The sequence below is a fragment of the Neofelis nebulosa genome, chromosome 2 (genome assembly GCF_028018385.1).
Source record: "Neofelis nebulosa isolate mNeoNeb1 chromosome 2, mNeoNeb1.pri, whole genome shotgun sequence".
NCBI lineage: Eukaryota > Metazoa > Chordata > Mammalia > Carnivora > Felidae > Neofelis > Neofelis nebulosa.
The window spans coordinates 139,078,742-139,095,391 of record NC_080783.1 but is presented as its reverse complement, the minus strand read 5'-3'; the positions used below and the strand labels follow the sequence as shown (position 1 = coordinate 139,095,391).

The 16,650-nt window shown below is 35.0% G+C and overlaps 1 protein-coding gene and 1 long non-coding RNA gene across 3 annotated transcripts in view; one reads left to right on the top strand and one right to left on the bottom strand.

Moving 5' to 3' along the window:
- The window catches only part of DPYD (dihydropyrimidine dehydrogenase), an 863,407-nt gene that overhangs the window by 436,999 nt on the left and 409,758 nt on the right, over positions 1 to 16,650 (bottom strand). The window contains exon 12 of the mRNA XM_058695679.1: positions 880 to 1,064. Within this exon, the coding sequence (XP_058551662.1) occupies positions 880 to 1,064 (185 nt within the window). The remainder of the gene's footprint in view (positions 1 to 879; positions 1,065 to 16,650) is intronic.
- Positions 1 to 16,650, top strand: part of LOC131492078 (uncharacterized) — a 46,616-nt gene that overhangs the window by 4,382 nt on the left and 25,584 nt on the right. For both annotated transcript variants that reach the window (XR_009251830.1, XR_009251829.1), the window contains exons 2-4: positions 3,039 to 3,135; positions 10,710 to 10,841; positions 13,848 to 14,047. This is a non-coding gene — a long non-coding RNA (uncharacterized LOC131492078). The remainder of the gene's footprint in view (positions 1 to 3,038; positions 3,136 to 10,709; positions 10,842 to 13,847; positions 14,048 to 16,650) is intronic.

The following is a 16,650-nucleotide window of genomic DNA, read 5'->3' as shown; positions in this document are numbered from 1 at the left end:
GGAAGAAAACTATTCAAGGAAACATTAAAGACAAAGTAAATTTTATTACCATGTGAGAAACAAACAAAAGAAACTGAAAGAAGAGAGGCAGACAGCATGTTATGAATAGGGAGTCTTTCCTGAATAGGAAAAAAAGAAGAATTTTATTAACAAGAGCAAATTTTTCCAGAAACATTTTATATAAAGGAGATCACTATATCTGTGTTTAATTAAATTATAGAGCAAGAAGAAAACAAAGCATTTTGTCAAAAAGTAAGACAACTGAGATCTGGTAATTATGGCTTTTTTCCCCCACGACCCTCTAGTTACTGTAAGAGTATGTTTGACTTTATATTTTATCATTTTTACATTCTGCGTTTGTATCATGAACCTAAATAGTGAAAAATTACAATTGAAATTTATAAAATACTTGTTTTCTTTTCAATTAGGTACATAATTGGTACACAATTAGGTACATAATTTGGGAAGTGGATAGGAACTCATCTGATTTAAATGGACAGACAACATGGTATTCTGGACTGTGTAAGATCATTAGGAATATAGATCTTATCTGCTATCATCTTGTGTACCATCCAGATTTGATAAATGTATTATCTATGTCTTTAAGCCATTAATAAATATTTTGAAAACAGAAGAACTAGTAACTTCATGGCATTTCCCTGTAGAAATGCACACTGAACTCTCAATCAATTAAACAGTTCTGCTATCCAGTCCATGTTAAAAAAATTCTATCCAACTTAATATACGTATATAATGTATTTCATATACGGTTATTATATGTCATATATAAATGCTGTCATGAATGAGTAGCAAAAATAAATGAGGAAGTATGTATCCATTGGAAAAAAAAAATGGCTGAAAGTGATGGCAAATGCCTACCTGTATATATTTGTGAATGTACCAAGAAGCTTGCTTTCCATCATTCACTGATTCCACTGTAGTGTTAGCCACACCAACAATATCACCACCTGCAAACACCCATGGTTCACTGGTTTGCATAGTTTCTGGATCTACTTCTGGGAGATTCCATCTGTTAAATTTTAGAGGGCTCAAGGCTTCTTTTACTGTAAGAAAAAAAAAGTGAAAGATAAGAGGCAATGACTGATTTGTGCATCACATAACAATAATTTGAAAATTAAAAAAATTATGACTTAATTATTGTTCTAGGGACTCAAACAACTGGTTTTAATGAACCATAAAAATGGAAAGTTAATGAAATATCTGAGTTAATAATATATTCAAGGCATACTGATTTAACCAATTCAAAGTATACATCACAGGTAGGTATTAAAGACTACATATTTGGGCAATACTTCAGCTCTGGTATTTATGTATAAGAAGTACAGATCCATGAAGAAGGAAAGTACAGCCTTTCACATGTTTGAATGTGCATATAATCCATTTAAATCCCTTTAAATGAATATAAAATGAATTTTCTAAAATTTTGTTTGTCTATACCATTATTTTCACAAATATGATATTACTCATAAGATCCTAAATTTGTTCCTGTGTGTCATAGATGTAAGTTATATTGTGAATTTGGGTGAATGGCCAGTCTCCTTTCACAACAAGAAATTTTATAAACAAAACAAAGCCTTCTACATTTTCACCAAATTATTCGCACCTAATGCTAAGCAATTTGATGGACCCACAATATAGCTACATAAGCCATCAATTTCTTTTTAAAAATTTTTTTAATGTTTTATTTATATTTAAGAGAGAGAGACAGAGCACGAGCACGGAAGGGGCAGAGAGAGAGATAGAGACAGAATCTCCATCAGTGCAGAGCCCAAAGTGGGGCTGGAACCCACCAACCATCAGATCATGACCTGAGCTGAAGTCGGATGCTTAACCGACTGAGCCACCCAGGTGCCCCTCAATTTCTTTTTATTTTATAGAAATCAACAAATGCAAACACTACCATTGGTTCCTTGTGGAAAATGTTCTTTAAAGAATTTTAAGTTATTTGCTGTGCTCCAGTAAATCTAAAAGTGTCATGGAAAAGGAAGACTTTGAGTTCCTTTAAGAAAAATATCTAACGTGGGGCGCCTGTGTGCCTCAGTCCGTGTAGCGTCCCACTTGGCTCAGGTCATGATCTTACGATCCATGAGTTCGAGACCCGTGTCTGGCTTTGTGCTGACAGCTCGGAGCCTGGAGCCTGCTTTGGATTCTGTGTCTCCCTCTTTCTCAGCCACTCCCCCGCTCATTGTCTGTCTCAAAAATAAACATTAAAAACAAATAAAAAAAAAAAAGAAAAATATGTAAAGGAATCTTTGAGTAGACACATAATCCAGATATTTGGAAGAGATCACAGAATGTAAGTTATAGAAAGGGTTCAACAAGAGAAGGGCATAAAGGTTGATAGCACCATATATAATGGAGCAAACTGAGCCAGTGTTTAGGATTAAATGTTCTCTCCAGGTTTTCCTGTCATGGATTTTAAGTACAGCATCTCAAGACAGACTTGTGGAGCTAGTCTTTAATTCAAAAGAGAATATAACAACTTAAACTAAAGAGACTGTAAGATTTTGGAACACAAAAGTTAGTTGTTTAACAAATTAATGAGTTAGTTTAAAGGAAAATAAGCAAATGTTAAAAAAAATGTTATTCTGATATCTAAAACCATTTCTTCTCAATAAAAATGGAAAAATAAGACATAAAAATAAACCTTTGTAGTTTTTCTACTTGAAAAATATTAGAATTTTAGAAAACTATTGAGGAATTACTTTGTGTGTTCCCTACAAGACTGTAGGTTCCATGAGAATAGCAATGTGTCCATGCTATTGGGTACTGTACCACAAAGCCTAGTACAGTACTTGTAGCATAAGAGACACGCAATTCAGTAGATGAGTGAATGAATGAACGAATGAACGAGCAGCTGGATTAGTGCTATTGTGCTCAGGTTTTTATTCAAAAATCTAATACTGTTTATATCTCTGATGTGATTTCACCTTTCATCGAGAGTAAAATTAAATATTCATGTAATTATTTTCAATGCAGAATGGCATTTTGAGAAGATTTTTCTAATGTCTTTAAAGGTCACATGAAAAGACACCTTTATCATTTGTTCCCCACATCATAACAGATCATCACTACCATCTGTTGATAGTTATCTGAGTTGCAAAAAAGTCAATGGTGAGTATGGCTTGTCAGTTCAACCTGTTGTAATAATGGTAACTGGAACATACCATCATTTAATGGTTTATGTAATGGGAAATAGAGTAAAATATAATTCTCCCGTATAAGAAATGACCTTATTTGTCCAAGACTTTGGTACAACTTTGCTCTATATAGAGAACTGAAATAAAGATTTTTAAATGAGAAGGAATTCAAAATTATTTCACCAGGAGATCAAAGCCCTTTTATACATTTTTCTCATTTTTTTACAGAAGTATCCTTGAAGGTTAGCACAGATTTCACTCTAAGCTTGAGCAAGGTAGGGATTATGCCTTAGTTATCTTTGATTTCCCATAGCAGCTATTAGAGTCAAAGACATATATACTGTGAAGTTATTGAAGCTTAAGCTTCAGGCTCTCTCACTTGCATGGTCCTTTTTTAAGGCCCTGTGCCTAAATTTGAATTTGTAATTTTTTTCTTTTAGATAAAAGAATCTTCAAATTATATAAGCTTCAGGCCTCATAAAAGTTAAACTTACATTAAATACAGTGCGTTATACACAATAGGTGCTGAATAAATGCTCATTGAATTAAACTAAAGTTCTTGATTAATGCATTTTATAATTTCTTATGACTTAAAAATGTAAATAGTATGATTTACTTTACTATTAGAGCTCTATCACTAACTCAGTCAATAAGTAGTTAGGAGATGTTACTGTAAGTTTAATAAGTAAATCTTGCAATTCTTAAAATATTTAGCACCAACACCATAAGCCACCTAGGATCATTTATTTGTGAATTCAAAAGCACAATTCTATTCATGGGTCTTTCCATTATGTATGTATTATTTTATGTCCCTACACACTCATACATACTCATGTTTACTCTTGAAACATGCTATTTCCTCAATATTTGATTCATTTATACCTTGAAGACTTGGGCCTGAATATTAACTGTTTTAATTGTTTTATTATTTGTGATATCCAACTAACCTCACTAATGATCAAACAACTCTCTGATACCGTGTGCCAAAATAGAAAGGATTTTTCTTTTGTATTGAAAATTATTTCAGCCCACTTTTAAAAACTATGTACTCAATTTTCCCCCTAATCTTTTTAGAGGCCTTAAAGTTTAGCATCTCCATAGTTTGATTTAAAAAATAAATAGAAAAAAAATGAGGTTAAGCAGTTGGTTGTGATGTTATTAAATACTACAGCAAAGCTTACATCAGTCAAAATAGAGATCATTTGTTTCCACTTTAATATCTAATCTTTTGACTTATTGATACCTACAAAGGATCTTTGGAAAAACAAAGCATGGACAAATTTATATGAATATAAAATTCTACAGTAGGTAAAAAAAAATGTTTTCTATCAGTAGCACTAAGCAGCTAATGCAAGAATGAGTATTCATTACAACTTGAACATCAAATGATTAGGATCATTTCCCTGTTGGCACAGTGGACTCTATATTTAAGTAGATGATCTATATCTGTGTATGTATGTATATGTGTATTTCAGCATTTACAATAAAATAGAGGGAAAGCAATGGAGGGAGATGATCCATCAATTTATTGAAACTTTGACTCAGTTTATGGATCCAAATAATACCTTTTATGACTTCAATGACTCTTTTGAGATATAGCAGTTATTTCCATTATTTAACCATATTTTGTAAGCTCCAAAGTATTCAATTTAGAACTGAAATCAAGGATTCAGTGAAAAAAAATCCATGTGCATATTATGCATAATTTGTCAGAAAGAAGTTCTTTTATTTAGCTGTTTCTTACGAGGAAGACTTTCATCCTCCTCATCATTGTAACTATCCTTCTATGAACTCCTCACACACAGCTCACTTACATCTCTGCTGATACATTTAAGTTGAAATACAATGAAAATAAATCTCAGAAGCACATCTTCTGTTCTGCCTTTATCTAGCTTGGAAGGAGTGAAAGCATAAGTGGATGAAAAATGTATATTTACATTTGCAAACCAAATAACTACTTGCTATTTCCTATGAAGTGTTAAATGAATATTAATAGAAGGACTGTATTTTTTTTCTTCCTTGTTTATAAAATAACGGGAGTGAGGGGAGAGGGATTTTCTGTTATGATATGAGCACTTTTACCACGGATTTCCATGAGATTGCATCTTGATGGAGACTGCAGCATATGTCCCAATAGCTCCATAGTTGAACAGAAAAAGAACTTGAAAAAGAACCCTAAAACATGCTTATTCACAGTCTATATTATTCTGCAAATGGGAGAGAAATGTGTTAAGTGATATGGTGCCTGGAATTTTATGCAGTCTTTAAAAAGAACGAAAACATCCTTAATTCATACCAAACATTCAAGATTTATGTTAATTTTCTGCTTTAATTACTACTATGTTCGAATGAGCTTATTTAAAAAACAAAGACACTCCGAGGTAGCTTTAAAACAAGAAATGGTTTTGAAATAGGAACTTTTAGTCAATTTAATGTTATGCATGAAATGATTTTTTTATATAGACTTAATTGTATTGTGACACACAAGTTCTTCAATAAGCCACAGCTTAAAATTGCAGAAACCGTCCCTCAGGGACACATCACTAGCAGATGCAGATTGCCAAGGTCAATTAAACTGATGTAGCTGTGCTGTCATATACGTAGAAGAGAAACCCACAAGCATATGACAAGTATATTTCTCAGTATTTATAAAAAGATGTCAAGAATGTTATATTTTAGTACATAAATATAAATTAATTCTGCATAAACAATAAAACAATACAACAGGAATCATAATGAAGAAGGATTATTAGTATTCTTTGAAGTGTTTGATATGCTATAAAACAATAGGGGGATAAAAAATTTCAACATTTATAATAAAATGATATTTTGAAAACATGGATGAATTCATCTATATGCTTGTTGTTTAATTTTGCATAACCTATTAGCCAATAGGACCAAAGCACATGAAACAAAAAGGCGAGCTGAGGCAATAATCTCAGTGATTCAAAGCTGAAAGCAAAATCTCTCCAAGAGCAAATGAATTCTAATTACAGGGCCAGGATATCAGAGTTCTGTTTCAATAGAATAATCTGGGGTAAGGAAGGGAAAGAACCAGAGAATGCCTTCCACTAAAAATATCAATTCCTGGGGCGCCTGGGTGGCTCAATCGGTTGAGCATCCAACTTCAGCTCAGGTCATAAATCTCACAGTTCATGGGTTCGAGCCCCACATCAGGCTCTGTGCTGACAGCTCAGAGCTTAGAGCCTGCTTCAGATTCTGTGTCTCCCTCACTCTCTGCCCCTCCCATGCTCATGCTCTGTCTCTCTCTCTCTCTCAAAAATAACACTAAAAATTTTTTTAAATGTTTAAAAAAATATTAACTCTGGATGGCATGAGCTTTTCTTCACATCTCCCTTCTGCCTCTAAGTATTTGAATCAATATCCAATCCATTCGCAAACACAATGGAACTCACAGTGAAGATTCATCATTGTCCTTCTGTAAACCCCACAAAAGTTAACCTTTATTGTGCACGTCCCCATTCCTTCAGGACCTCAAATATCATCTCTTACTCTCCTTAGGATATTGTATTTCTCATATTTCTCCTCTCTTCTCAAATCCTATTTTGAAAAACTTTAGTTTTGGAATGGTTCTCTTTTCCCACTCTAACTTCTTCCTTTACCTAATTTTAGGGTAATTTATACTGACTGCCTTCTTTCTTCACCACCCAATTATTCCTTCCAGTCTGTCCCTTTAATAAAAACATGGTCTCCATGGTCCCTAAATTCTGTGACCTCAGTCCTCCCTCCTGCCTTCCTGTAGCATCCAATACTTATATCACATTAATGTTAATCTCTTTCTTTGACTTGCAGAATGCTACAGTATTCAGGCTCTCCTTATCTTTAAACCCCAAGAAGGGGTCTGGCACCTCCTCATCTCCTCTTCCTCTTCCTAGTCATGTGCCTTTAACTTCATCTCTATGAAAATGACTTCAAACACAACCTTGAGCTCTTTTATTCTGGCACTTGTAGTTGCCTGTTAGAGATTCCGGTGTGGATGTTGTACTGTCCCTTCCAAATCATCACTTCTAAAACCCAGTTCACAAGCTTCTCCTGGGCCTTTCACCATCTCTCGATTGACATTAGTAAGTTTGCTCTTTCAAGTCTTTTACTCATTGTGACCGCTATTTCTTTCCTCTTCTCCTCAAACTTTTGATGGATGAAGCTCTTTTTTCTTGTCCCTGCTGTCAGGAGAAGACCTTGTCTCATATTTCATAAAGAACGCAGAGGTTATTATATGGGAACTCCCTGGTCTTCCCATTGTCCACACTACAAACTTACTTAATCTGTATCCATTCTCTCTCTCTCTTCCTTCTTGTTTATAACAATTACTAAACTCTCCTTATCAAAGGCCAGTACCTCCACATGAGTCCTAGAATCTGATCCTCTCGTCTTTCTTAGGTAACCTAGGGATTTTCTCCCTAGATTGCATATTCTATTATCATCCACCCCCTCTGAATTGTTTCTTATAAGCATGTATCTACATGTACAGTATCTCCCGTTTTAAAACCATTCCAGATCTGCATTTGCCTCCCAAAGCTTCACTAAAACTTTTCTCACTAAAATGATTAATTAGCTCTAGGTTGCCACATCCAATGACTCTTCTCAGTGATTACCTTGCTTCAGGAAAACTAGGGGTAAGGTGGGTGAGGCACCCAAAGAAAAAAACTTAAGAAGATCTTTATGTTCAGAACCTTAGGCTCAAGTGCAGGTAGGTACCTCACTTGTCTCACCTTAATTGTGGCACTGCCTTTTCCATTTTGCAGCAGCATTTAACAGATGACCACTTCTTCCTCATAAATGTCCCTTAGCTTGCCTTCAATGACACGACACTTTCTGATTTTCCACCTGCCTCCATGATCACTCTTTAATCTCCACTTCTGCTTTTTCCTAGTCTCCTTTGTCAAAGTACCTAGAAATAAATCCTAAAAATCTTAGCATAATCTTTGAATCTTCTCTCTTCAATAAACTCGACATCCAATCAGTTACCATGTTCTGGCAATTCATCTAAAGGCAACTCTCCTAGTTACTTCTTACATCTCATATCATCCTCATTTAATGAAGAACATTAAGAAAAACAATCAATATTTACTGATCCCCTGTTTGAGGCAGGTATAATACTGTACAATTCTATATAATGATCTCATTTAGACCACAAAACAACTCTTTAAGGTACTAATTACCATCTTAAATAGAGCCAAGGGGTGGCAGAGCTGGTATTCAAATCCAGTTAGTTCTGACTCCAAAGCCCTCCTTGCCACTGACCTCTTGCCTTTGGGGGCAAGAAAAAGCCAGGAATGGTCCAACAAGGGTCTCTTAAAGCTTCACAACTGGGAAGGAACTAAAATGAAGCAGAAGGGATTGGAAAAACCACAGCAAATTCTAATCTCGACCAGCTTTACAGATAAATAGCCTTTAGGTCAACTCTTCCAGTGGAAACTTTTCCCTTTTTGGTAAATTAACCACAACCACTTTCTGTTAACCTAGTCACTATGTGACTTCATTTTAGTTATTTGCTTTGCCTCCACCACTCCTTGAGTTTAAGGACCATACCTGAGTCAGCTTCTTCCCTAGCATCTAGCACAAACTGGTACATAAAAGGAACTTGATGAATGCTTTTTGGTTGAAAAAATGTAATATCTGTCCATTCCATTTATTTGGCACTCATATTATCCTGTCTTGATTATTCTTCCTGTGTATCATACTTCCACAATTAGAGAAAGCTCATTGCGGGGAGGAAATCCAAATATTTTCCTTTTATTTAAAAAAAAAAGCTTCTAAAAAAAAAACTTCTATAGTGACAAACACACTGACTAGGAAAGAATATGCACTTGGTTAATTTGATTGATTTAACTATTCCAATTTTCCTATTGTTATGGTTAAATAATGTTCAGTTTATATACGCTTGTAGAATTCAGGCAGTGGGAAAATACAGATTTAATTCTCCTCCCTTCCATGCTTAGAACAAGTTTAAGCTCCCCAAGTTAAATACAAAAAAAAAAAAAAAAAAAAAAAGGAAAAGAAAAAAGAAAATGGATGTCAATACTAGCCTGTAGCAACTCCTTTTGTTTTACTTGTATTCTACAGGGAGTGCCATTCTCATTTCCTAAACTGACCAACTAATCAATTAAGAATTAAAATTGTCCAAGCACTTCACCTTGATTTGCTTATTTTCTCTGCAATAATTTCATCTATTTAAAACCCTAAACTCCTTGAAGATTTGATTTCATTTTAACTGGAAGAGATCTCCTCAAGGAGGTCAATGTCCTTGAAGGAAATATATGGGGATTGTTTTCAAATTCTCTGTTGGATTCCCAAATGCTGTACTTTGATTTACTTATTTATATTCAATGATACCATCTACTTAAGACTACAAACTCCTGGAAGGAATAGATCATCCTTTAATCTGATTTGGACCATAATCATCATAATTCTATGCACATTTGGGTGCTTAATACTTCTTGATAATTAGGAGACAGTGAAAAAAGAAAGGCTACTGAAATATTCTATATATACTTCTCAGTGAAAGAACCTTTTAAAATGCTGAATGATATCATCAAGTGATATAAATAATTAAAGAAAGGGATTAAGAAAAATGTTTAATATAAGTCCCTATTTGCTACATTTAAGGCATAAATAAAAACAAATAGAAAGCTAGTAGTAAATTATACTACTGGTGAAAACAATATTATTAAAATATAAGTGAATCCTGAAAAATATTTTAATTAACAAAATAAATCAAATGGAAAAGATTCCCTAAATAGAGCTTTAAAAGTAAGTCTATGTGTGTTTGACTGCCATGACTAATTATGTATCCATGTAATGTGTGTTCAATTTGGGCTTATTTAAATAGCAGAAATGCTCATTAGCTTCAGTATATCTGTGAAGCTTCAGTAAACAGTTTAATGGTTTTTATGTTTAACCAATTTCATAAGTTCCTGTAATTTTAGCTTTAGCAGCTCATTAATGTTATTTTTTGATATCCATCTTATGCCTGTTTTTTTCCCTGTCAATCGTTTGTAGGCATACTTCAATGCAAACTTAAAACATACAGTAGAATATATTTTAAACAATTTTAGTACATCAGTAAATGCATAATTCAAAAATACAGCTTCTTTATATAGAGCATGGGTTTATTACGATGCAGTTAAGAAATATTTTGGTATTGGCAAATGTTATTGTGTTCATAATGATAATAATGACATTTATTGAGAATGCCTCCATGAACTCATGGTTGATTCTGATCTAGGCAACATACATACTGTCTCTTTGAATCCTCACAAAATAGATGTTATTTCAATTGTACAGTTGAGGAAACTGAGAGTGAGGTAAGTTACGCAAGTCACACTCTTAGGATTTGAACCTAACTACAGATCACTTACAGATGTACCAACTGGAAAAGCCCAGAGGTCTTCAGGGGTATTTGGAGATATATACCTAGAATTCAGGAGAGAGTCCTGTACCTTGGGATAAGATATAGTCATAAAGATGGATAAAGTTCATCAAAAACATAAATCCAGGTAAGAGTCAACCAGTTATTTTTTACAGTGGCAGCAAGCACAACCTGAACTAAAGCCAGAGGGGGAATTATCAGCATCTCATGAGATTCAAGGTATTTCTGAGCCATGCAAACCAAGAAGAGATAATTTCAAGAAGTGTAAAATACAAGAGAAATGTAAGGTAGGTACCTAACTTGGTGATCTCAAGGTCAATGAGCAGTAAAAAGATGACATTTGCAGGTAAATGATGAGAGCAAAAGGCAGAAAAAAAATGGGTTAAGGGCAAAGGATCTGACAAAGATGGCAAGGCAGTGCATACAGGATACCCTTTCCAGGAGTTTAATAATGACTGCATAGGAAAAAACTTAAGGCACTGGCTTGCATTCATTCATTCAATTAGCAAATATTTATTGTCTACTATGTACTAAATCCTGCTGTAGGCACTAGAGTAAACTGTAGATAAGAGACCTGTCCTTGTGGGCTATGCATTTCACTTGGCAGAAGATTCAAGAAACAGAAAGTAAACAAGTAAGTGAATTTTATGATCGTGAAAATGGTTATGAAGAGGATTACATTGAAGGGGGTGTTATAAGCTAAAGGAAGTGAAAAGGGGGAGAGGTGCTTTAGATCTAGGGAGATGGAGGGTCACAGAGGGCTCTTTGATGAGATGACATCTGAGGGAAAATATTCTTAAGGGTAAGAATAAGCCAGCATGTGATGACCTCGAGGCAGATCACTGCAGGCAGAGGGAAGCACCACAGAGGCATTAAGGTGAGGTGAGGTTGATGCACTTGAAGAGTAGAGGGAAGTGGGAGTGAGAAAGGATACAAGGTAAAGTGGGGTGTGGAGGGGAAAGTAGGGACTTCATCAAGGAGGACTTTATAAGCTATGAGAAGAATTTTATTCTAAATAAAGTAGGAAGTGACTGGAGGGTTTGGAATAGAGGAATGACAAGATATAATTTCTGTTTATAAGGGCTGATTCTGGTAGGGTTATATAGAAGCAAGAGAAAAAGCAAGATGACCAGTAAGGAGACTATCTTCTTCATGCAACTGAGAGTGTCCAGCATCTGACTGTTCCCTCAACAGAATGAAGATTTGCTGCCTTATATATGACACTGTACATAAATACCACTTCCATATGCTTCTGTTTTTACTGTGGATTTTCATTTTGAATAAAGCAGTCATCCATTGTATTCTGTTCATCCCAACATCCATCTATCTCTTCATTCATCCCTTTACTCAGTTAATCCTTGGGACTGTTCCAGGGGTACTTTGGATTAAAATATGAATGCCCTACAGTCCTACTGTCAATATAATTTAGACCAGATAAGATATACAGAGAGAAGTAGGGGGAAGAGCAGGAGCCAAAATGGACACACATATTTAAATCTTTCCTCTGTGTATGAGGAAAACATATTTAATAAGCATGTTCCCTTAGATTTCTAGTACCCACCAACTTTGGAATAAAATTCAGATACCTTAGCCTGACAGTGAAAACGTTTTGTGGATTAGCAATGATATGTTTTTCCACCTTTACAGTTTCTCACTGTGTACCTTATGATCTAGCCAAAGCAACTACTCCATCCACATATCTACCTGTTCACTGTGATGAAACGTGCTTTCCTGGTCTCTGCTGTCTCAAGTCCCACCTGTCTTCATCTCTACTACAAATGCCACTACTTCCAAAAAACCTTTGATTCTTACAGCTGGAAGTCATCTCTCTGCCCAGAGTGTTACACTAACAGTTTATCTGCTTCTCCTTGCATCACTTTTGACCTAATGGCATTTTTATTTAGGTGAATTTTTCTCTGTCTATTGGACTGCAAGCTCCTATAGACAAGAACAATGTGTTCATTTTTGTGTACCCAGGAGAACCTAACACAGAACCCTATATACTTAGTAAATACAGAATGAAAGAATGGGAAATAAGATCCCACAGCATGTAGGAAGGCAGAATAAATAGGGTATCAAAATTATTGGGGTGCCTGGATGGCTCAGTTGGGTTAGTGTCCGACTCTTGATTTCAACTCAGGTCATGATCTCACAGTTTGTGAGTCTGAGCCCCATGTCAAGCTCAGTGCTGGCAGGGCAGAGCCTGTTTGAGATTCTTTCTCACTCTCCCTCTCTCTCTGCCCCTCCCCTGTTCATGCGCTCTCTCTCTCTCAAAATAAATAACCTTTTTTTTAAATTTAAAAAAAGGGTATCAAAATTAAATTGAGGTTTTTTTTTCAATCCCACTATAAGTGTGTGGGGGGGGATATTTTAGATTCTAACATATGAGAAGAATGCCATGATACTGGGGATGTAGAAGTTCATTTGGCAGCAGTGTGCAAATATGGGGGGAAATATTGGGTCATATTAAGCCAAGTGAATTGTCAATACACTTTTCAGAGGACTTGGAAAATCACTGGGTATTTGTCAAGCATGTAGTGTATAATATGGCTAGGAAATAAAGGTTCTTTGAAAAAACTTAAAAGAGATTCATAATTACAAAATATAAGTATGGCTAGCATGAAAATAAGGTTGGCCCTGGATAGCATTAGTCCGTATAATGGCTGGGTGGGACCTCTGAATGGATGTTAAAATTAATGCTGGCTTTCTCCTCCTGCAATGCCAGCACAGTTGGAACACCTAATAAATTACATGTATATATTCCATTTGAATTAAGTAGTTTCCACATTTGGGAGATAGATATTAGATATGATTCAATGTAATTTTCCAATTTATACAATTAAAACTTACATTTTTTCAGGTCAATGTCTCACCTAACTAAAGTCTATCTTAAATAGGTATATTGTTATTTTTATATTGTGTTTTGAGCCAAGAACACAAATGCAAAGTAATTAACAACAAAATAATCTCCAATACAAAATACATATTACTAAGAACATTAGTATAAAATATGCATCATGGCTTTATAATTTAACTAAACTTTACATCTTGGCTTTACATTGCATAGGAGCCTAGCATAGTTTAATATTTCATAAGAATATTAGGTTTCAGAATAAACTTTTAGTATACCATGGCTAACTAGTATTTAAGAGACAAATATAATACGCCATGGTCAGTAAAACTCCAGACATCTATTATATTCACTATATATTGAATAACACTGGCTATATTTTATGATTTCTGTTCTCTGAAACAATTATGTTATTTTTCCATTTTCTACCTTCTTTCTCCAGCCAAAGTTGTTTAATGTCACTGCTCTACCTCTTGAATGTAATCTTTGATTTGATGGAAAACTACTGATTTATCCACTGTCTCCATGTAAGAATGCATATGATAGCAACCACTAGTGAAACCTGGAAAATAAAGATAAGAGAAGGCTCTGAACAGAGCTATTCACTGGGGAAACAAACCTATTCCTATGCAGTTAGTAGAGGTAAGTAAAATAATTACAGAAATATCATGGTGTACTTCAAATGGATGTCTAAGGCAGTTGTAAGTGATGTGATGTTGATTCCAAATCACTTTTAACACTGTTATCAGTCTGACCTCCTTCCTCATCACCTCCACCCTTTTAAAATAATTCCAAAGAAAAACTGTGCAAAGATTCCATTATTTTCATTGGTTATTTTGCAGAAATGTCAGTACTTCATCCCCACTTACGGAAAAAAACCCCTGATAATTAGGGCAATTTTTAAGAAAACATGTACAGTTTTACTATTGGGCTCCTAAGAAAGCTTCTTGACCAAAATATAATTGAAAGCAAGACAGTGTATAGGGAAGACTAAAAAGAATTCATTCTCATCATGGGGCCAAGCATTACAAAGGACATATTAATGTTTTATTACTCAGGCATTATAAAATGAAATGGTAGCATAAGGAACCAAACGCATTAGTAAAAGACCAAAGGTACAGAATAATGGAATAAAACAGTCCTGACACCATGTCTTCCTTAAGATATTTACCATCTGAAAAGCAGCGGTAACTTACGTTGACTTTTCCTCTTCATAATGTGATAAGTGAGATGCTTCTGGAATTTCAGAAGAAATACCACATATCCTCTTTTATCATACTTTTAAAGTGTTATCTAAACTATAGGCTATGACAGCTTTCCTTCTTTAACTCAATCAATAAGCAGTACTGCTGTAGGTACTGAGCTATGATAATGAAAAGGCAAGATAAATCATATGTAATGATTCCCAATGTCTGTTTTCAATCATTCTTTCTTTTCTGAGTTCGAATCCCATTTCCAGTTGAATGAATGAGCAAATCCAAATACAACAAATCACAATTTCCCTCAGATCTGTTCTATCTGCTGTATTACCAAATGCTATCAGCATTATGAACATCTGATCGAACTACCACACTAGATACTCCACATTCAACCTTTTCATTAAACAGATGACCAAATCCTGACTCTTCTATTTCAGAAATAGTCATGATTCTGAATGCCCTTCTGTAGTTCTACCTCTTTTACCTTAATCTGGACCTTAATAAGTAGCCACTTAAACTAACAAAAATAGTTGAATTGATTTCACTAATACTATTCTGTCTTGATTCCAGGCCATCTTTTTTTCAGTATTACTGCCCCTGTTAAGCAACATGCTTCTTTCATACTTCTCATGCCTTCTTCCATGTGTTGAAATGTTCATGATTATAACACTCATGGTGTCTCTCCGTATCTTACCAGTCTTCAAAAAGCTGAAATTCATAATTATAATTCATGAATCTGGAGGAAGAAATTAGACATGCATAACTCCCTTCTGTCATGCCTACAGCTTGGGAACTGACTATTTGGGCAAAGGTTCTCTCCCTTCTTTAATACTAACAATCCTACTGGGGCAGCTTCCCATTAGGGGACCTACATTGTTGGATCATACCCATGACTGGGTAAATAAATTTGCCTAATTCAGGTGTTCAACACTAGAAAACACACTTGCCTTCTTATATGAACCACCTCAGAGGTGATTTCATGGTTTCTAATTCCCAACTATTTGAAGAATATATAACTGGTACAAAATCCAAGCACTTATCAGAATTATATCATTAACAATAAAGACCTATCCCATATTTAAACCTTCCATTTGTCACCTGGATGTATATAGGATAAAATCCAGAATCCGTAGATTGTCATATAACTCTCTTGATTCCAAATAAGTTTGTAGCCAAACTTCCTGCCATCTTATCCCTATGCATGTCCCACCCTATTTTACTATACATTACCTGCTCCAGCTAAACAGAATTTCCCAACATTGTCTAGTCAAATGAAACCATTTGTCAGCTTAAACTTTTGTGTATGATATTCCCTCTAACAGAGAAACTCCTACTGAAGCTCTAAAACCCAATCCAAATGCAATCTCAAAATTAGCACATCGTTTGCAATGTATGTATTTACATGTCCATTTCTCCCATTAGCATATGAATGCCTGAAGGGCAAAGACATTCTTTTACTCTTATTTGTATTCCTAGCACCAGGACAGTAGATATAACATAGTTGGATGTTAAGAAACATTTGCTACATGATGAATAATGAGAGAATGAATGGCAAAAATCATAAAATAAAAAGTTCAATTTTAGAAAGAAAAATGGAAAATTCAGACCTTCATTTATAAAGAGGAGAACATGCATGAAATAAGTAGGCTGATGACAACTTTCTAAAGACATGGGTTTTTTTTATATATAGCTTTTTTTGTTAACGTTTATTTATTTTTGAGAAAGAGAGAGACAGAGCATGAACAGGGGAGGGTCAGAGAGAGAGAGGGACACACAGAATCTGAAACAGGCTCCAGGCTCTGAGCTGTCAGCACAGAGCCCGACACAGGGCTTGAACTCACCAAACACGAGATCATGACCTGAGCCGAGGTCGGACGCTTAACCGACTGAGCCACCCAGGCGCCCCTATATATAGCTTTTTAAGATGACGGTAAAGTGCTTAATCTAATGGTGTGGTGTTGAGCAAGTTGCATAATCTCCCTGTGGCTCCCTCCTTTCCACCCCCATTCCACCTGGAAACTCCCACATACACCTCAAAGTTCAATT